This window comes from Onychostoma macrolepis, chromosome 24, assembly GCF_012432095.1.
Source record: "Onychostoma macrolepis isolate SWU-2019 chromosome 24, ASM1243209v1, whole genome shotgun sequence".
NCBI lineage: Eukaryota > Metazoa > Chordata > Actinopteri > Cypriniformes > Cyprinidae > Onychostoma > Onychostoma macrolepis.
The window spans coordinates 13,964,995-13,988,560 of NC_081178.1; the positions used below are offsets into that span (position 1 = coordinate 13,964,995).

At 34.9% G+C, this 23,566-nt stretch overlaps 1 protein-coding gene across 3 annotated transcripts in view; it reads left to right on the forward strand.

The window, feature by feature from the left end:
- Positions 1-23,566, forward strand: part of cntnap2a (contactin associated protein 2a) — a 378,859-nt gene that overhangs the window by 348,934 nt on the left and 6,359 nt on the right. Inside the window, exons 21-22 of one of the 3 annotated variants that reach the window (XM_058765455.1) lie at positions 2,995-3,088; positions 20,105-20,452. In XM_058765455.1, coding sequence (XP_058621438.1) covers positions 2,995-3,088; positions 20,105-20,112 — 102 coding nt within the window. In that variant the 3' untranslated portion in view covers positions 20,113-20,452. Of the gene's footprint in view, positions 1-2,994; positions 3,089-4,426; positions 4,642-20,104; positions 20,453-23,566 lie in introns of those variants that run through there. The other 2 variants (XM_058765456.1, XM_058765454.1) reach the window with 2 other exon arrangements.

The window sequence follows — 23,566 nt, forward strand, 5'->3', positions numbered from 1 at the left end:
GGAAAAACTGATAATCATCATGTTGATATGATAATCATTTGCTTTTGTGGCTATATTCATACATTATTTATTCATTTTATCATGGTGAAGTGAAGTGTCAGAGAAGTGTTTTGCAATCTTTAATATAATAATTAAAATTTATGTATAAACATAAAAATATATTATTTATTTATAAATATTTTAAAGGAGTATATTTTGGTAGCATTTTTATTAGCAGTCTTTATTGGGGGAAAAAATGTATAAGAATGTATTTGTGTGTTCACAACTTTTTGTAAATTTTGTAATTATATTCAGAATTTATTGCATTGCATTGTTTAAAAAGCTTCTTTTCTTTTTCTTTTTTTTTTTTTTGCATATATATATATATATATATACACTGTAAAAGTGATAAGTTAACTATAAGTTAAAAAATTGAGGAAACCTGTTGCCTTAAACTTTTTAAGTAAATGATAATAAAAAATTTAAAAAGTGAATTTTCAAGTTCACGTAATTTAAAAAAAAAAAGTATTATTTACTTAATAATTTTAAGGCAACGTGTTTCCTAAATTTTTTTAAGTTAAGTCAACTTATCACTTTTACAGTGTGTGTATATATATATATATATATATATATATATATATATATATATTAAACAAAATAATTCTAACCCATATATATGTAAGCAATAAGGTACGAGAGGCTGTGCTGTATTGTGAATAAATTTATATAAGGGAAGGTGTACACTTTATATATTCGTTTAGTCTTTCACCACTTTGATTAGCCTACTATTTGGCTTTTTTGCTGTTCAGTTTAATTTTTCATTTAATGATTTTGTTTATTAAACTCTCATTTGTTGTTTATTTCATAAAAACAGGGTTACGGTTTATTTTTTTATTTCTTCATCATCTTTGTTGTTGTTCATTTGGTTGATTGTTGAGTGACAGAATGCCATAACATAACAGCAGCAATTTTGGATTGAAATGTTTTATCTTGCAAAAATGTACCTAAAAATGCACTTTTCCAAAACTCATTTCTTAGAACGACTCATGTCTGTAAACTCCCACTCTCTTTTTATTCTTTTTTTCGTCTATCTCCTGTGTTTATTCTCTGTAACTCTCTAAGTTATTCTCTCAGTGGGGTTGCGGCTATAACTCAGCTTGTGCTGTCAAGCAGCAGACGCCCCAGGGGCATCTGGCTGTCGCCTCCCAAGCCGAGTGTCCCCTCTCTGGGTGGCCGCATTGCAGGAGGGGCCCTGTCAGATAGGAGGCTCGTTGGATGGAGATTAATTATAGGCCCACAGCAGGGCTCATTAGCACAAGCCGCGTCAGAATGGGGCCGCAGCACCACGAGGGACAGTCCCTCTCTCTCCGTGTCATCCCTCCATCCCGGCTGCCCATTAGTTTCAGAGGTAAACAGGTTGAAAGCAATTTAATTTGGTCACATTATCCCATCGACGAATGGCAACACACCCTCCTCCATTAGCAGCGGCAGAAACACAAGCCCACGAGGTCTTCTGAGATTCGCCAGTGTAATTGGATAAGGTCTGGAGACTGCTGGTAGCGGTGAGGGAGGGCTTCCCCTGCATGATTTAGGCTACCCAGCACAAGCGCACCTGGGAGGCGTCTGAATAAACATGCTTGCATTTATCAGTCCGCCACATCAGTGGAACAAATTAGAGCTGAAATATGTCAGACAAACGCTATTGTGTTGGAGTCTCCGTTTCTTTCTTTGAGACTAATTTGTATTCACGGCAGTGCGCAGCGATGAGAGCGGCACTTTCACAACACAGAGGAGACTGAGAGAGCAGCCGTATCTTCAAGCACAAAAAAGTAATTTAGCGGAAATAATTCTTTTTAATACCGAGGCTGAGATGCCTCATGCTAATTAGGAGTGCCAGTGAATCAGCAGTAACGGGGTAATTAAAGCTGTCACCGAATGTGTGTGTGCATGTGTGTGTGTGGTTGCATTCAACTGTTGCCACCATACTGCATATCGGCATGATCTTTGGACTAAAAAAAAAAAAAGAATATTTTTCAAATTATATCCAGCCAGAGTTGTCCTTAACAAAAACTAATACTATTAGAATTATTTTGTTAATTGAAATCAAACTGAAATAAAATAAAATATAAATATTTGATAAGAGCTTGAAGCACTAAAATTATTAACTGAAATTAAATAACTAAAACTGAAACAGAAGTAACATTATAGTATAAATAACATTATAAAATATAAATATTTATACATATATATATATAATTACTAGTTTAAAATATTAATAAAAACTATAATGGTATGTAAATAATACTAATTATTATACAACGAACTAAGCTACTTTGTTTGACAAGTGTAAATGTATAAATTAAAGTGACTGTTTCTATATATAAAAATACACGAATACGAATATAATGCTGGTTTGATCCCTGAACTTTTAAACTCTACATGTACACCTGAAAGCAAATGTTTAAAATATATATTAATAATAATAAAATTACCTATATTGTGCATTTCATTGTACTATAAATTCAAAATACTGCTGTGCAATAAGTAAAAGTAAATTATATGTCTAAAATTAGTTGTTAAATTAAATTATTATTATTATTTATTAAATTAAATAATATTTTAATCATTATAATTATTATTAAATACATTAAAATAGTAGTAGTAAAATACATTACAAAGTATATTTTAAATAATTGTTATAATACTTTATTTCAGTGATGTTTTGTATCAGTTTTATATAGTACATTATATAAAATGTATAATTTATTTGAATATGTAACAAATAAAAAAAAACTCCTCTTTTTAAGAGGTAACTGAGTGAATTGTAAATGCTGTGGTGCTTTGATTGTGTGGTCAGTGATTAAATATTTAACCAGTAGATGGCACCATTGCCCACTATAGAGAAATATTAATTGCATGGGCATTTTGTACTTGACCACCAGCAACAAACATTTGTGTATAATTTAGTTTCTGTATCTTTCGGGGGTTTTTTCTGATTACCTGTCTTTATTTTAGCTGGATCATTATCCTCCCGTCAGCTACACCCTGCCAGAAGCCTCAGACACACAGTTCACCCTGGTCAAGTCACTCTTCCTGGGTAAAGTCTTTGGTAAGTGCTCTCTGTTCCTTTGCAAACTCCCCCAGGCTTGGATTAACCTGTAACCTCAATTTTTTTGTTGTTGTTGTTGTTGTTTTTTTCCACTTTGTTAACAATAAATTGTATTTGTGAGTTTGAAGAGCATAGGTTGACGTTTATATAGTATCCACAGAATATTTTATATTTTGGTAACACTTTACTTAAAGCCTTTATGTATAATGTATTATAAAAGTAGTTTTAATGCACCTTATAATGCATTGTACAATCTCATGAATGATTGTAACCACAGTTAATACATTATAGCACTTATCAATTCATTGTTACACTATGCATTTCAAATTTGGTTATAATTATTTATGACACAATATAATGTATTCCAACACACATTGTGAATAATTATAATGCATTATACGGTTTAATAACCCTTTATAATGCATTATACATATACATTATACATATACACTTTAAGTAAAATGTTACCAATATTTTCTCTCTTCTCTGTCTATTTCTGATCTTTTAACCTTTAAGAGTTGAAAACTCAAACCCTGTTTAGAAAGTCAAAAGGAAATGTGCTATTGTGAGTTGGTGCAGACAGAAATTAGTAATAAAAAACTGTATTGCCTCAGTTCAGCCACTAGGTGGTACTAATAGATAATTCTGTGGGAATATGATTTTGGTGCATATGCTGTATTGCATAATATTAATCATTTATAATTTAGTATTAAATATTTATATGCTTTGTTATGCTGAATGCTTGTTCACATTACAACAATTTCTGCAGATACAAATTACAAGGTGATTCACAGGATTAGTAGGAATTAGTAGAATTGTTTGATTCCTTCTTTTTCCAGTACAATACTGTGTTGCAATTCACACAGGAAGTATGTGAAGGAAATGATATACCTTGCTTTGTGTACTCTGGGGGCACAGAAAGTCAGGAATATAATTTCCTTCTGCCAGTCCACAGTGTCCTTGAATGCCCTCTAAAGATGTCAGTGGCTTTAAGACAATCGTTTAATGGTCTCTCACCCGGAGGCATGTAACAGACAGGCACTTTCTTCAATGAATAACGATGAGGCGCCAACCAGAGCCCATTATGCTCAATTCAGCGCTGCCTGCTGACACGCCAAAAACAGCAAAGTGGCCCACTGTTGTTACCAATAGCAGGAGGTGGTTCTGTCTGGCAATTTCACCCGCCACACAAACACCCAAAGCCTGGTGGCATTATCCACCTGCATATTCATTTTTAGCAAAAATCATGGACAGTGGAAAACAAAAACCGTTTAATCTCTCAGCTGAATCTGGTGTACTGGTACATCCGAAAACTTCTAATCTTCTTCCTGTCTGCAGGCACATAAGTTCAGTCGTGTCTATCAGAGCGTGCTGTCTTCCTGTTTCTATGGTCTCTGGAGCCTCTGCATCAATTCATGCTGAAACTGTCCGCTGCCCTACCTGCCTCATCAATCATTAATGGCTGGAGACCCCTTTCACATCAATAAGCCACACTCTTTCAGCATGTTCTGCTTAAGGCAATGTCCATGGTTGACCTGCAAGCTGTTTGTCATGGAATATTTAGCTTAACATATTTGGGAGGAACAGCTGTGGTCCCATCATGCCGTTGACATGTAGCTAGAGCTCTGTGCTTGCAACATCCTACTTTAAGTATTTGCTGATGTTCTTTGTGCAGTGGAAAGGAAGAGTTTGTGATGGTCCTGTTTTGACTGAATTTGAATGAATTTTACATGCGATAAAATGGTATGTGGTTAAAAAAAAAAAAAAAATGCTGTGCTATGATATTCTTTTAGTGCATAGTATAAATGTATGCTGCAAATTGGGATGTGGAATCTAGTCTTCAGAGCTTTCCGACATTGTTTTCAACTTTTTGCCGTTAGACAAAAAGCATAAAATCATGCCATACACTAACATTGATGAAATGGTATTTAATTAGATTGCACAAATATCTTTTGGTATTGGATGAAATACAAGTCATCGCAGTGCGTTCTGAGATTGCCTTTGCCACAAATGTTACATGCAGGGCTCAACAGTAAGGATTTTTTCTGCTGGCCAATAGTTCAGATTTTTTTTCTTTCCCCTGCCAAAATATATATATAAATTGATTTTTTTAATTGCTTGAAATGTTTGTAATATAAATGTTGTCCTTATCAAAATTTTCCTTATATTTGTTGTCATTACTTTTTTAATGAAATTGTAATTACTTTTTTATTTTATTTATTAAATATTATTTACAAAAGGGAAAAAATGCAACAATCTAGAAATTATACAGATATTATGTAACTTCTTAAATTTATAAATATTTTTGCTGGAAAACAAATACATACAACACATACTTGCTAATGCTTTCTAGACTTTTCTTGTCATTTTTACAAATATGACAAAATATAATTTATGTTAAATTAGCTAAAAACAATTCTGGGTTAAGTCTTGGTGACAATCAGAAGAATACATATATACTTATACATATGTATGTGTGTGTGTGTGTGTGTGTGTGTGTGTGCGCGTTTTTGTGAAAAGGTATGACATAGGTATTACAAGGTGAAGGTGACTTTTCAGGACATTGACCCATGTCCCCAGTTTTTTTTTTTTTTTTGCATATTTGTCACACTTAAGAGATCCAGATCATCAAACTAATCTTAATAATACACAAAGATAATGCAAGTAAATACAAAATGCAGTTTTTAAATGAAGATTTCATTTATTAAGTGAAAAAAGCTGTCCAAACCTACCTGTTAAATCATGAAAGAACTGTGATTAACCACATTATTTTAGAAAGCTGAGTTAAATTTCACTAGCCACACCCAGGCTTGATTACTGCCAGACCTGTTGAATCAAGAAAGCACTTAAATAGAACCTGTCTGACAAAGTGAAGCATGCTTAAAGAGCAACACATCATGCAACAATCTAAAGAAATTCAAGAACAGATGAGAAACAAAATAGATGACATGTATCAGTCTGGAAAGGGTTAAAAAGCCATTTCTAAGGCTTTGGGACACCCGCAAACCACGGTCAGAGCCATTATCCACAAATGGAGAAAACTTGGAACAGTGGTTAACCTTCCCACGAGTGGCTGGCCTACCAAAATTACTCCCAAGAGCACAATGATGACTCATCCAGGAGGTCATAAAAGAACCCAGAACAACATCTAGAGAAAAATTTAGGTTTTGGAGTGGCCAAGTCAAAGTCTGGACTTAAATCCAATTGAAATGCTGTGGCATGACCTTAAACAGTCCATTCATGCTCGCAAACCCTCCAATGTGGCTGAATTAAAACAATTCTGCAAAGAAGAGTGGGCCAAAATTCCTCCACAGCGATGTGAAAGACTCATTGCCAGTTATCGCAAATGCTTGGTTTGCAGTTGTTGCTGGAAAGGGTGGCCCAACCAGTTATTAGGTTTAGGGGTGATTACTTTTTCACTTAGGGCCAGGCAGGTTTGGACAGCTTTTTTCCCTTAATAAATGAAATCATTATTTCAAAACTGCATTTTCTATTTACTTGGGTTATCTTTGTGTAATATTAAAATTAGTTTGATGATCTGAATCATTAAAGTGTGACAAATATACAAAAAAAAAAAGGAAAGGGGCAAAAAAAAAAGTGTTTGCCCCCTTCCTGATTTTAACATTTTTGGCATATTTGTCACACTTAAAAGCTTCAGATCATCAAACAAATTTTAATATTACACAAAGATAATGCAAGTAAATACAAAATGCAGTTTTTAAATGATGATTTCATTTATTAAGGGAAAAAAGCTGTCCAAACCTACCTGGCCCTACGTGAAAAATTAATTGCCCCCTCCTATTAAATCATGAAAGAACTGTGATTAACCACATTATTTTAGAAAGCTGAGTTAAATTTCACTAGCCACACCCAGGCCTGATTACTGCCAGACCTGTTGAATCAAGAAATCACTTAAATAGAACCTGTCTGACAAAGTGAAGCATGTTTAAAGAGCAACACATCATTCCGCGATCTTAAGAAATTCAGAAACAGATGAGAAACAAAATAGTTGACATGTATCAGTCTGGAAAGGGTTATAAAGCCATTTCTAAGGCTTTGGGACACCCGCAAACCATGGTCAGAGCCATTATCCACAAATGGAGAAAACTTGGAACAGTGGTGAACCTTCCCAGGAGTGGCCAGCCTACCAAAATTACTCCAAGAGCACAAAGACGACTCATCCAGGAGGTCTTAAAAGAAGCCAGGACAACATCTAAAGAACTGCAGGCCTCACTTGCCTCAATTAAGGTCAGTGTTCATGATTCAACAATAAGAAAGAGACTGGGCAAAAACTGCATCCATGGGTGAGTTCCAAGGCAAAAGCCACTGCTGACCAAAAAGAACACAAAGGCTCGTCTCACATTTACAAAAAATATCTTGATTATCCCCAAGACTTTTGGGCAAATATTCTGTGGACTGATGCGACAAAAGTTGAACTTTTTGGAAGGTGTGTGTCCTGGCGTAAAACCAACACAGCATTTCATAAAAAGAACATCATACCAAGTCAAACATGGTGGTGGTAGTGTGATGGTCTGAGGCTGCAAGTCCACCTCTGAATGTCTCAAGAAAAACAAAATTAAGGTTTTGGAGTGGCCAAATCAAAGTCTGGACTTAAATCCAATTGAAATGCTGTGGCATGACCTTAAACAGTCCATTCATGCTCGAAAAACAGGGCCTTATGGGTTTGGATTTTGTTTTCCCTTCATAATAAAAAACTTCATTTAAAAACTGCATGTTGTGTTTACTTGTGTTATCTTTGATTAATATTTAAATTTGTTTGATGATCTGAAACATTAAAGTGTGACAAACATGCAAAAAAAAAAAATCAGGAAGGGGGCCAACACTTTTTCACACCACTGTATGTATATATATATATAGACTATATTAAAGAAAACATTTAAGTTTGTATCCTTGCTTTTGAGTCCTGTATATGGCATACAGACAAATTTATTCAAATTTAATTCAAATAAAGCTATCAGTTGTAAAGAGGCAGTCGTGGCCTAATGGTTAGAGAGTCGGACTTGTAACCCAGAAGGTTGCGGGTTTGAGTATCAGGTCTGGCAGGGATTGTAGGTGGGGGGGAGTGAACATCCAGCGCTCTCTTCCACCCTCAATACCACGACTGAGATGAGACCCTTGAGCAAGGTACCAAACCCCCAACTGCTGCCCGGGTGCCACAGCATTGGCTTCCCACTTCTCCGGGTGTGTGTTCACTTCTCACTGCTGTGTGTGTGTACTTGGATGGGTTAAATGCAGAGCACAAATTCCAAATGTGGGACACCATAATTGGCCACACATCATGTCCTTTCCTTTTCTTTTTCCTTTTCCTATCTTAAAACATAGCAATTATAGATGCTTAACTTTTGGAACATCCTTCATGTTGTGAAAACCTATAATGCTAAAATGCTGCAAATGACTTCCAGTCACATTTCATATCAAACCCTGAGATGAATTTAGATTGTCAAACACTGTGAATTAAATGTTCATTCTAAAGAGAGCACGTGGGAGTTTCTGGGCAATGAGTATGTTGATGATCTGGCAACCTCAATCTGCCATGCCTACATGCTCAGAATGAATCAAGACAGCTTGTTATAAAAAAACAAGAACTCCTGACATGGAGACCTGAAAAAAAGTGAAAGTTAGTCTGTGAACTCCATGAGTGCTGTGACAGGAAACACTGGCTGCTGACATCCTCCAGTTTTTCAGGTGATTGTTTTCTGTGTAGGCTGATGCAGGATAGCACTGCAGGGATTCATGAGTGGCGCAGAAGCTCATTTAAGCATCCAGATATAAGTTCCTCTCAGAGCCTGTACAGTATTCATGAATCAGGCTATTTGGATATTGAGCTGTGTGCTATCTGTGTCTCCATACCATAATTGTGTTTTAGGGATTCAGAGCAATAAGACTGGAATAGGAGAAAAGTTCATTTGAAACTGGCTGAAAGCATACAGCATTCGTGATTGTGTTGTTGTCTTTAGGTACTTTATATGTATCAGGGTGATGCAGTGCATTGTATTATTTTTCTCATTAAAATTTGTGATAATTAGGGCTGTCAATACCTCCTGTATTTATATTTATTTATGATTTAATCAGGTTGTTGTTTTTTACATTTAAGTCATTTAACGCCTTCAGTTGTGAAGACATTTATAATGTTACAAAAGATTTCTGTTTCAAATATACAGTCATGTGAAAAAGTTAGGACACCCTATTGAATTCCATGGTTTTCTGTATCAGGAGATAAAATTATCTGGTCCTTGGAAAGTCTTAAAATTTGGAAATAAAGCCTCAAATGAACAATATCACATGACATATCACACCGTGTCATTATTTGATTAACAAAAATAAAGCCAAGATGGGAAAAGCCATGTGTGACAAAGTTAGGACACCCTATGATTCAACTGCCTGTAGATCCACTTTTAGCAGCAATAACTTGAAGTAATCATTTTCTGTATGACTTTATCAGTCTCTCACATCGTTCTGGAAGAATTTTGGCCCACTCTGAGGTTTGTGGGCATTTGTTTATACACAGCTCTCACCACAAGGCCCAAAAAAGTATGAAAGACATCGTCAAAATAGTCCATCTGCCATCAGTGGTTCAACCGTAATTTTATGAAGCTACGAGAATACTTTTTGTATGCAAAGAATCAATTACAGATTATTTTCCAAATTTTAAGACCTAGAAAGAACCAGTATTTTTTTTTTTTTTTTTTATGTCCTGATATGAAAAACCATGGAATTCAATAGGGTGTCCTAACTTTTTCACATGACTGTATGTATTGATGCACACACAGAGACACACAAAACAGCTGTGTATGTGCTGTATACATTTTTATAATGCATAAAATTACTAATATTTATGACAGTTATCACTGAAATTACACTACATCATTCATTTTGCACAGTCATATTGAATCAGTTCAGCATATTTAATTAATCATATGCTTAAATGCGTTGATTTTGACAAACCCAACAAGAAAATAAGTATGGTTAGGTCAGACAGTGTTTTAAGGGAAATGTGCAGTATGCAGTACTTTGTTCATTTGATATGCTGTTGGCAAAGATGTTGATGATAAAGCAGTTTGAGCTTTTGAGAAACCACATGTGGTCTCCATCTCTCCCGTTTCTCCTCTCCATCTCTCCTCTGGTGCCAGACTTTTAGTCTTATCGATGGCACTAGGAGACTGATTTGATCAATACTGAATCTTGCTATATCAAGGTCATCTGCAAGAGGCTGATTTTGAGCAGAGAAAAAAATGTAGTTTGCCTTTTATATGAAATATAAATATTTTTTTATTATTGTCCATACAGGGTTAGTAGTTTATTCTGAACATCTTAAAACAAGTGTTTGACCTCACAGCTATGAATGATACCTTAAAGGAAATGTTTCTTTATCAGAACAGATTTGAATTTAGCATTACATCACTTGCTTACCATTGGATCCTCTGCAATGAATGGGTGCCGTCAGTATGAGAGTCCAAACAGCTGATAAAAACATCACAATAGCCCATAAATAATGGGTGAAAATGGGTGAAAAAGTCCATTCCCTGTTCTCCTCTCACATCAGAACCCACAGACGTATTTGTTTGCAAGTGTTTTGAACTGTTTTTGCTAATAAGCGGTGCTTGATCTATGCATATTTCTCTCCTGATTTAGATGAGATGATTTTTCACCCGAGCTTGCCATAATATATATATATATGTATTTTAGCAACATTTTAAAGTTTATGGTGAATTTTTTTTATTACAAACACAGCTTTTCACTTCACAAAATATTATTGATCGACAGGAGTCCTGTGGATTATTTGGACTCTCATTCTGACGGCACCCATTCACTGCTGAGGATCCACTGGTGAGAAAGTGATGTAATGCTAAATTTCTCATTTATATGGTGAATAAATCTTCAGCAAAAATTTTTGGATGAACTATTCTTTTAAATCATGCTGTTTGCTGAAATGATGTGTGCTATTACTTTTCTAAACGGTTAGACTTACAGTTTCCCCTTAGCAGATAATAAAAACAGCCAAAGAAATCCCATCGATTTACATTAAAAGATGTTTGGTCTACACATAATTTCATTTATACTGTCTGTCAGAGAGTCAAGCATCACTTTGTATCCCAGATTTCCCAGAGCATCACGCACTGTTACCGACAGCCATCACATCATCACCCACTCAACATACATTAACTGTGAATTTACAGTAATTGGCAATAAGATAAAGCTAATTAAATGACTATGTGCTTTATGGCCCCTGGAGGCCACATCAGACATTAGTATTCAGCATTCCATCACAGACTCCGCCTCAAGCCGAGCCGCATGGCTGTGATGATCTTAATTCTGTACCGATAAAGCAGTGCGGTTCACCAACCCCACCCCGCTATCAGAATTCAGCCTCCGTCCCGGTGAGCTCTCACAGGCGGCTTTGTCCTGGATGAGTGGAGAGGCTTTTCATCTGAGGTTTCTGAGTGGGCAGAAGGGCTGATGCGGCTGCTCTTTGTTCTCTGTGGGTGGTGCTGCAGCAGTGCTGCTTATGACACTCAGATCCTCTGGAGTAGTGCTTCTCAAGCAGGGGGCCTCAGCACACCTCCAAAGTTTAAAATAAGACAAGGTTTAAAACAAGCTAAAACGAAAAATCAAGATGGAAGCTTAAATTATATTTCTAATTTTAATTTGTTCTGTTAATAATTGCCATATGTGTATACAGTGCTGCTTGAAAGTTTATGAACCCTTTAGAATTGTCTATATTTCTGCATAAATATGACTCAAAACATCATCAGATTTTCATATAAGTCCTGAAAGTAGACCAAAAAAAACCCCAATCAAACAAATGAGACAAAAATATTTTCTTTGTCATTTATTTATTCAGGAAAATGATCCAATATTGTATATCTGTGAGTGGCAAAAGTATGTGAATCTCTTGAATTAGCAGTTAATTTAAAGGTGAAATTAGAGTCCATCTGTGCAGAGGTGTTTTCTGTCAGTGCATGTGACCTGTTTCATTCAAAGAACAGGGATCGATGTGTGTGTGTGTTACTAACACACTCACACAGTGGAGATCAAAATTAGAAAACAATCTATAAATACTTGATTTTTTTCTGAAATATTGTTAATCTTCATTGCTCAAAATTTGAAGGTATTTTAGGTGTAGGTATACCACTGTTATACTAACATGTTTGACAAGATAACCAAGGCATTTCAACAAAAACCTTTGATTTTGTTGAGAACACATCAAAATTAGAGAACAGTAACCACTTTAGCACAAAAGATTGCAACTAAAATTTTGTAGGGTTACTGCTGTCAGAAATTAGTAAGAAGTTTATAGGCCATGCTTTGAATGACTTCAGCACATCTGCAGCTGCATCACTGGTTTCTCAGACTGCACTGATGTGATATTGGTACAATCTTCTTCCAATCTCTTCCGTTGTTCGGTGAATGTAGTGGTTTCTTAGCCATAACTTTGATGCCAAGGATTTTCCAGAGATTTTGAATCGGGTTTAGATCAGTTCTCTTGGCCGGCCATTTCATTATTTCAGTGTTCTTGCTTCAAGGAACTGCTTTACCCATTTTGCAGTGTGACAGGGGAAATTGTCCTGCATGAAAATTGCTGGCTGATTGGGCAATGAACGCAGGGAAGGAGCTACATGTTGCCGCAGGAGGTTCTGACAAACATTTGCATTCACTCTGCCATGTATGTGTATAAGAGGCCCAACTCCTGCTGCACAAAACATCCCCCAAACCATGACACTTCCTCCTCCACCTTTCACTGACTTCTTTACGCACTCTGGGTTCAGTCTTTCTCCAGTTTGACACCAAACATAATGTTTCCCATCTGACTCAAATTAAACTTGCTTTCATTATTAAAGTGAATTTTGGACCAATTCTCCTCTGTCCACACAACATGCTCCTCAGCAAAGGTGAACTTAGCCTTTTGATTCTTTCTGTTGATGAGAGGTTTGTGTGCACGAAAGTTTCACTTTCAGTGCACATTTCAAGATGAAAATTAGAGGAATGCTGCCAGTTAAATAGGGTTTGTCATATAATTAAGGAAAATAGCACCATGTGCCAGATTACCACAAATAACTTGCATAGGTGTCTGTAAGTGCTTTCTAATTTTGATCGGAGTTCTTTTTTTTTTTTAGATATCTCATTCAGTTTTTTAGTTTTTTTTTTTTTTTTATACGGTGCTTCAGAATACGATTAATTTATGAAATATACTTTAAAAACTGCCCTTCTCTCAAGTAGGACTAAGCAGTGACCTTGAAATTTAGGAAATTGCAGGTTGTTCTCTAATTTTGATCTCCACTATATAAATAATTGTGTTAATCTCAATAAATGTTTAGATTAATTTATCAGGTAAAAATGCGTATTTCCAAGTTTAAAAAAAAAAATTACAAACTAGAAATGTCATGTAAATTTATTGTTGCTACAAAGTTAAGAATATCCCTTTATTACTGACTTTTTTTGTTGTTGTTGTTGTTGTTGTTGTTTTTAAGGGTCATGATATGCCTATTAAAATGTAATATTATGTTTCTCATGGTTAGTTTATGAAGGTCCAATATTTGTGATGACAAAATGACTATTTTGGTTTATATGCATGAAATTCTCAAACTAAAGAAAAAAAGAAAAGAAAAAAACCCACACTCTTCTTTTGGGGTCCAATTATGTTGATAGTCTCAATAATTGTTTGAGACATGCGAGTCTCTATGCGTCAAAAAATTAGATTCCTTTTATATATACAGATATGTCTCGCCAAAGTTAAATTCAACAAAGAATATTCAGAAGAAAAGAAAGAAGGCATTTTTAGAGGGAATGTAGGACGCCTTTGAAGTCTATTGCACAGTTTTGACAGGCTCCCACTGCAGGATAATGAAGGGAAAAGGGTTGAAGGAGAAAAGGGAAACTCTACAGGGAGAAAATGACTTAAATATGATGCATTCAATTTGGCAAGTTTGCATGTTTTGAATCTCACCCATTCCATCCAGTCTTACTCCCCATGGAGATAAATTACCTATTTACTATAATTAGCTGTTGTACATAGATTAGTTAAAATCCCTGATAATCCCAATGGTTTCTGAAGCAGTCGCCTCGTGTTAAATGATTTTGCAGTGATTCAGCAGGTTTGTGCAGGTTGTTTTCAAAGCGAGCATAGCAGGTGGGAGGTAGAGGCCTGCTTATCTTTCTCAAAGAAACCAAACATCTCTGAAATCCTTTTGTCAAGCATCACTGAAGGTTATGTGCTTTCATGCCTGGCTGTCTCCTTAATGCAAGAGAATGATCATTTTTATGTTCAAAGGGATGCAAATACTTCAAAAGATTTGATCTCTAGCAGTTGATTTATTGTTTTAGAGCATTGTTTGTGAAGATGATTTTCATTATTGCAATTCCCAACAACATATACACACTGAATTTCTTTAGGCCTCTTCAGATGAGACTAGTTTTTCCTGAGGAGGCTACATTTCTTTTGCACATGTACTTTGTGATTCTAATAATGTCCAAATTCAACTTAACTGTTTTTTTCTCAGATTCTATTAATATAATTCAGACCCTCTGGGAAACCTAATGTTTTAAGAATGTCGGTCATTGTGGTGTTTTTTTTTTGTTTGTTTGTTTTTCCTGTTTTTTTTTTTAGCAGTGCATTTCCATTTATCTTTGCATTTGTAGAATTTGGACAATATCATTATTAAATTATATATACAAAAAGAAATTATACTCAAATTATATAAGAAATATATTATATGTATGCATATAATATATAATATGCACATTTGTCACACTTAAAAGATTCAGATCATCAAACTAATTTTAATATTACACAAAGATAATGCAAGTAAATACAAAATGCAGTTTTTAAATGATTTCATTTATTAAGAGAAAAAAGCTGCCCGAACCTACCTGGCCCTACGTGAAAAATGAATTGCCCCTCCTGTTAAATCATGAAAGAACTGTGATTAATACATTATTTTAGAAAGCTGAGTTAAATTTCACTAGCCACACCCAGGCCTGACTACTGCCAAAAAGTTCAACTTTTGTCGCATCAGTCCACAGAATATTTGCCCAAAAGTCTTGGGGATAATCAAGATATTTTTTTGCAAATGTGAGACGAGCCTTTGTGTTCTTTTTGGTCAGCAGTGGCTTTTGCCTTGGAACTCTCCCATGGATGCAGTTTTTGCCCAGTCTCTTTCTTATTGTTGAATCATGAACACTGACCTTAATTGAGGCAAGTGAGGCCTGCAGTTCTTTAGATGTTGTTCTGGGTTCTTTTATGACCTCCTGGGTTAGTTGTCGTTGCGCTCTTGGAGTAATTTTGGTAGACCGGACACTCCTGGGAAAGTTCACCACTGTTCCAAGTTTTCTCCATTTGTGGATAATGGCTCTGACCATGGTTCGCTGGAGTCCCAAAGCCTTAGAAATGGCTTTATAACCCTTTCCAGGGTTATAAAGTCATCTATTTTGTTTCTCATCTTGAATTTCTTTAAATTGCTGCATGATGTGTTGCTCTTTAAGCATGCTTCACTTTGTCAGACAGGTTCTATTTAAGTGATTTCTTGATTCAACAGGTCTGGCAGTATTCAGGCCTGGGTGTGGCAAGTGAAATTTAACTCAGCTTTCTAAAATAATGTGGTTAATCACAGTTCTTTCATGATTGAACAGGAGGGGGCAATTAATTTTTCACGTAGGGCCAGGTAGGTTTGGACAGCTTTTTTCTCTTAATAAATGAAATCATCATTTAAAAACTGCATTTTGTATTTACTTGCATTATCTTTGTGTAATATTAAAATTTGTTTGATGATCTGAATCTTTTAAGTGTGACAAATATGCAAAAAATGTAAAAAAAAAAACAAAAAAAAAACAGGAAGGGTGCAAAAACCTTTTCACCTTTTCATATATATATATATATATATATATATATATATATATATATATATATATATATATATATATATATAGTTTATACCTTGCAATACTCTTTTTTATCAGAATTTTCAATTTACATCTTGCAACTGTTTTTTTTTTTTTTTTCCACCATGAAATAAAATTTTTGATTTAAACTCAGTTGCATAAAAAAATGTCAAAATTGTTGAGTAGCAAAAAATTGTTTTATCCTGTGGCAGAAACAAGATTCTATAGTAATTATCAGTACATAGTCGCAAATGTCCTTTATTAATCAAGTGTGACTTTGACATTGTTTAGGGAACAAATTCCTTTCAATAAGAGCTTTCGTTTCATTTTCTTTCTTTTTTTCTTTTTCTTTTTTTGCTCTTCTCATCTCTTGCTGTCTCGTCAGTTGATTAAAACCATAGCAGAATCACCTCTGCAGTGTTCTGCCCTAAAGCCTTCATAGCATTAAACAGGCTCAGTCAGGAGATTTCATTCCTAATTAAATTACTCCAACGGATGTCCTATTCATCAGTCCAGGTGTGTGTGAAGAGATTTATGCCATCTTTGCATCAGTCTGAATGGCCTCATCACCCATGATTCATATAGGGAGATGATTCATCATCATCCTGCACGTATGTGCATTGGTTGGGGTGTAACTGGATGTAACAGTGGCTTTTAAATTCAAGCACTCCCACCTAAAGATAAAGATTCATACTACAGAAATAACATGTAAAGCAGCTCGAATTATGTTTTTAACAAAAGAATTCATGTGGCTGCATTAATAAAAACAAAAGCTTCACATTTCTGCTTTAAAGTGTGAACCAGATTATAAATCTAATATTACTGCAATGAAAAAATGATTCCCTTGAGTATGTTTTGACACAGTCATTAAGTACCAATTATGAGGAGCCCCCTCAAACCCTGATGATTTAAGATGAGAATAATATACAGATTTATAGCCGGCTACACCCTCGAGGGGCCGATTTACATTAGAAAGGCGCACAAAAGATTTCATTTAGATGAGTGATAGCCTCATAATGTTCCCTGAGGACTAAACACTATTTACTCAGTCTCTCTCATGTGTTTACTATGTATCACATACAGCTGAGTGTGTAGTTTGCAGACACAAGCAATATTTAGTGTATTTACTTTGTGTTTATGGAGCAAATCTGTCACAAACTGTCGATTACCACAGACAATAAAGTTTAAACTTGTTCTTTAATTTAAAAAATGCAATTAGAGACTCTTAGAGTGCAAATTTACCAGCCCAGTTTGGCGTAAGGTTTAATAATCAAATTAATTTTAATTAAATGTATATTATGCTTAAATTTACATAATACATTAAATATGAATATAATATATTGAAAATATTATTTAAGTAATATATATTACAAACAGACACAAGTTAAATATTAATATCATATTTTTATTAAAGGGAAAATGCATTTAGAGATTCTTAAAGTGGCCCTATTATGGGTTATGAAAGGTTCATATTTTGTTTTTGGGAGTCCCCAGTAAGAGGTTGACATGCATGCAAAATCAAAAAACACTTTCAGTTTTGTTTAAAATGCATTTATTTTTACCTTATTTGCTCAACAACTCCCAAACGATTCGCTCAACGATTCCTTTTTCCAAACCCCTCCTTTGCGTGACGCTAATCTGCGGTGATTGGTCTGATTGGAAACAGCTATTTTTAACGCTCCAAAAGCGACACCTAGTGGCAAAAAATGAATTTGCATTTTCAATCAGACCAATGCAAAAATTAAGTTTTCCCAGGTCTGCCCATGCAACAAGTGGGCGGGCAATATGCTAATGTTTCATGTTGACCTCAGCATGAAACTGGGATTCGGATTCGTTTTAAAAACGACTCGTTTCAATGATTCAGAGTCGACTCTTTCTTTTGAGAGACAATAGCTTTATACACAGATGGTGCACTTTCAGATTTAAAACTTTGCAGGATGTTTTCATTCACTTCGAGCTGTGTTACACACTTCATGAAAGGTAATTTTCAAAAATCCATAATAGGGGCAGTTTAAAATGGAAATCAGCCCAATGGAACAAAAGGTTTAATGTTAAAATTATTTATTTTATTTTTTTACATAAAAATACATTGTATATATTAATACATAATAATATATATGTAATTGTATCAATGTAATAATGTAATAAGTGATTACACTTAAAATATATATTACACTTAAAAATACACACAAGTTCAATATTAATATAATGTTGAAAATATTATTTAAATAATATTTAGCATTTAAAAAAAAAAAATCTAAAGGGAAAATGCATTTAGAGATTCTTAAAATGGAAATCAGCCCATGGAACAAAAGGTTTCATGTTAAAATGGTTTGTTAATTTTAATATAAAAATGCGTTATGTAAATATTAATATAATGTTATATATTACACTAAAAAATATTATATTAATTCTAATATAAAATACATCATAATAAATATTATACAATGTTGAACATATTTAAAAAAAACTTTTTTTATAGTTTTCATTAAAAAAAGAACTGTCAAAAGTACATTTGAGAGCCAGAGGCGGCAGAGCAAGTTTATTTACTTCCACCATTTTCCACACAAAGTCTATAGCAGAATAGCCATTTGGACTAGAACACATGTCAAGAAAACAAAATTATATTCTATTACACTGAACAGACTTGCTTAGCTTCTCTGAAAGACATCCTGATGCAGTCCGCCTGGTCTCCATCAAAGCCTTGTTGAACAGATGGATGATGTCACTGGCTATTCTGTGCTCATTGCACGGCTCTGGGTGCAGTCATCGTCCAGCGTGAGGGGGGCTCCAGATCCAGACGACAGTGGAATCCAGTTCCCAGGTGTTGTTGATGCAGGATATCAATGAGTGCGGAACAGGAGAGGGGCTGCAGTCTGTGATCACCCAGCCCCAGCTGCAGACACACACACACACACACACTCACACACAGGCATCCGCAGCGTGGAGAGGAGCATACATTGACAGAGAAGAAGGCTGGTATTTTGGAAGAAGAAAGTGAGATACAGCTGATAACAAACGCTTGTCAGGCAGGTAATGTTTGCTTTCTGTACTGCAGCACTGAGGGGTTTTAATGAGGACGTGAGACTGTGTTTCCAGGGTGAAGGATGCCGTACATGTGTTTAGTGTGTTTGGATGTTCCACTGATCACCCACAGTAGTCTTTTATTTATCCCTGTTCCTAATATTGAATTGGAATCAGAATGTATTGTAGCATGTTTGGTTATTGATTTGTTGGGCAGATTGTCTGCGTTGCTGGAATATGTGTGTGGTGCAGGTGTTTGCACCTTCCAAGGGTGGCTGATGGAAGAATAAGTAGAAACACTGAGGTCTGAATTCATAAAATGTATTTGTCTTTTTTGTGCTATATATTTCAGTACAAAAACCTGCATCTTATTTATGTATTTTTATTTTATATATATTTTTTATCTCTCTTTCAGACTCAAACCTGGGGGTGTTCTATGTATGTATGTGTGTGTGTGTGTGTGTGTGTGTGTGTATAACATTTCCAAATAATTTTCCTTTTAAAATATGTTGTTTTAATGTGTTTTCTTTATTTATTTTTCCTGTATTTTTTATCTAATAAATGTTGTATGTTGTATATATGTATATATGTATTTATATATGTGTGTGTGTATATGTATGTATATACACACACACACATATATATATATATATATATATGTATATATATATATATACACACACACACACACACACACACATATAACTCACACTTGAACACAAGGCCATCCTTTTCAATTTCAATTATAGATTGTACCTTGTACACCTGATGCAGATAACATTTATTACACATCATTATTGGCTGATAAAAGTGACAGTTCTACATTTTTTCAGGTATCTTGCTGAAGTGGGTGAAACGATGCTGTACATTCCCAGTAAAGTACGGCAGATTGCAATAGTCTACTGCATTCTAGAGGGAATTTCTTTGTGCAAATTGAGATCAGCACTAATTGTTGTGGGCATGTTTGCATTATTACTTGATTTGCATAATTTATTTAGTGAATATAGCTGTGTGTTTCCTTTCCTGCGGGTGTGTCTGAGGTTGCTCTCTGATCCTGTTGTCACGTGATCTTGGACAGGTGTTGTTCTGTCTCAGTCTGTTAGCACATGGTCCATCATGCAGCAAGATCTGAAGACTGGCCTCTTCCATTCTGAGCGGTATAGCAAGATGATATAAAATGAGGTGAAAGGAAACGTTAGGCCATCATAATATGTGTTGGCAGTGCCATTGTAATTCACATTATCACTTTTCTTTTGGTCCAGCATCTCCCACCTCCTTTTCTCTCACACTCCTGCTACACCGGCTTCCATTTGTTACCATGGCAACCCTTTCATCCCACCCCTTCTCTCCATCTCCCAACCCATCCATCAAAAGACAGTCTTCAATCCCTCATTTGCCCCCTCTTTCCCTGTCTCTCCCCCGCAATAATGGCCCCTACCAGGATAGCAGTGTTTACTTTAATGTCTCTGAATAATTCATAGCGTTTTTCAGCAGCTCATAGACAAAAGAGCTGTTAAAATAATTTTATGGGTATTCAAATAGCAGTTTTACTTGCACTGCATAATTCTACATATCTCTTCTCAGCGTGAAATGTTTTAAAGTGATACAGTGTATTGTGTTGACTGCAGTAAGGAACATGGCTTGTGGAATGCAGTATCAGTTGCGTCTGGTGAGTTTTACAGTATGATCATGTGCGTATCTTGTGTCTGTTTTCTACACTGAACTACATTATAAAACGGGAAGAAGCGTTTACAGCAGGTGGCTACAGGTGTGGGTGCATTGCAGTACAAGTTGGTGCTGTCAAGGAAATTATATTATCATGTTTTTATGATTTAGCAAGTTTTTGATGTAGCTATATCTGTCTATCTATCCATATATCTATATATATATATATATATATATATATATATATATATATATATATATACACACACACACACACACACACACACACACGTATAGTATGTATAGATAGATAGATGGCCATTTTAATTTAATTTATATATATATTGGTCTATATTTCAATTCAAGAAAATACATGTCACATTTGAAGAAAAAGTAAGGTCAAAAAAAAAAAAGTTTTTCACTGAGCTTCACTGTTTATATATATTTATAAAACATATATTTAGAATGTATTTTGACCACAAATGTGACCCTGGACCACAAAACCAGTCTTAAGTCGCTGGGGTATATTTGTAGCAATAGCCAAAAATACATTGTATGGGTCAAAATTATAAATGTTTATTTTATGCCAAAAATCATTAGAATATTAAGTAAAGATCGTATTCCATGAAGATATTTTGTAAATGCTAAGAACTTCATTTGGACAATTCTAAAGGCGATTTTCTCAATATTTTGATTTTTTTGCACCCTCAGATTCCAGATATTCATATAGTTGTATCTCGGCCAAATATTGTCCGATCCTAACAAACCATGCATCAATGGAAAGCCAGCTTTCAGATGCTGTATAAATCTCAATTTCGAAAAAAATTGACACTTAAGTCTGGTTTTGTGGTCCAGGGTCACAAATATATAACATAAAAATTGCAACTCTGGATGCCTTTGTTTACCAGTCTTATTTTATCATACACAAGCACAAGCACACTGAAATAATGCGGTGTGGTGATGCTGGGTGGGGGGAGACGCCACCACCACTTTCAGGTCACACCAGCCACCCTTTCTTCATATCAGCCAGATCTTGACCTTGAATCTAATTAACCTGAATCTTATTGCTCTGCGCCACGCTAAAAGCACCATATGCCCTCCAAGATCAACAGGACACAGACAGCCAGCTGTAATCGTCTGCTTTTATTTATCAGTCCATCACAGGGAGATAAACAACAGGATTTGTGTATTTATAGAAGCAGGCCATGTTGAACTTTTAGTGGGAATTGTGAAAATCAATGTTTGTTTGTTCCCATAACTATGACTCGAGGTAAAGTTTGCAGCGTCGAGGAACAAAGAAACTGCAGTGCTCCCTCCTCCCTCTTAATGTCGGAGGAAAGCAGAACTGTGGCTGTTTTGAGTCTATCTGCTTGCAGTATAAAACATTTCATCAAGGGGGTAAAATCCATGTAATGCAAGTCCAGTTTGCACAAAACAAGGGGTAACTGCAGCACGTCTCTAATAATCAGAGCATCATGAAGAGCGAGAGGGAAATCTCCAGAGCTTTCCACCTGAATTTGCAGCAGCAACAATCAGTCAATTCTCATAAATATTCCAGCCACGTTTCACGCCTCTGAGGAACCAATACACAGCAGAACGCGTTATATTTCATACAACAAACATGAACCTGAATAGCTTTAATGCGTTTTCCAATCAGGTGTTCTGCAGAAGCTATGTTCTTTTAAATCATTGAAAATATTTCCATTTTAAAGTACATTTTGGATGTGAATGTGACAAGAATGATAATCGTTTGATTTGCTATGCTTCGATGTCATTTTGATGAGATACACTCTGTAAATTAATCTCTGTAATTTCATATTCCAGTAATTTAAAGCAAAGGCAATAACAGAATTTTAATGAGATCATTCACATCAGAGATGTAACGTCTCTATAGCTCTATTGTTTGTTATTACCCCGGTCGATTCACATTGAGAAACAGATCACTGAAACTGAAATTCAAGCAGATCAGATTTTGTGTATTTGTATTCATAGTATTCTTGCTGAAAATGAACAAGTGTTCTGTCTGGCTTGTGCCAGAATCAAAAAATGTATTTTTGCTGAATCGGGGATAAAATCCCATTTTAGCCCTGTGAGACCTAGCATTTGGAATATTTTTGTGTTTTGGCTTATTATTTCTGCATGTAGCGAACGTTTGTTGACTTTCATTAGTGCAACATATGAGCGTAGAACTTCTTACATGTTTTTTAGTTTTTTTTATGTCTTGTACCCTGAAACATTTTACAATAAAAATTGTTGTTTTGAATTATCAGTTTATTATCAGTTATTAGTTTATGGAACCAATTGTTTTATTTAACAACAATGCATTTAATCAAAAGTAACAGTAAAGACATTTATAATGTTACTAAAAAATATCTATTTAAATGCTGTTGTTTATGAATTTTTCTCTTCATCAAAGAATCTTGAAAAAAAAACTACGATGGTTTCCACAAAAAAATGTTAAGCAGCACAATTAATTAAAGAGTTAGACATTTTTTATGTTTCTTGAGCACCAAATCAGCATATTACACTGATTTCTGAAGGATCATGTGACACTAAAAACTGGAGTAATTACTGCTAAAAATTAAACTTTGCCATCATAGAAAAAAAATACAATTTAAAGTCATTTAAAATTGTAATAATGTTAATAATATTTGCATTGTATTTGACCAAATAAATGCAGACTTGGTGAACATAAGTCTTTAAAAAAAACTTAACAACCCCAAACTTTTAAATAATATATGCTATAAAAAAAATACACTTCATTGTGCATCTTGTTTATTGGTGCAAATAAGTTTCGGGAGTTGAATTGCAATTCCAAAGGCATTCTTAATTCACATCTGAATGTCGCACAACCTTGAATCTCTGATATACTGTCATCTCTCACGCACCCCC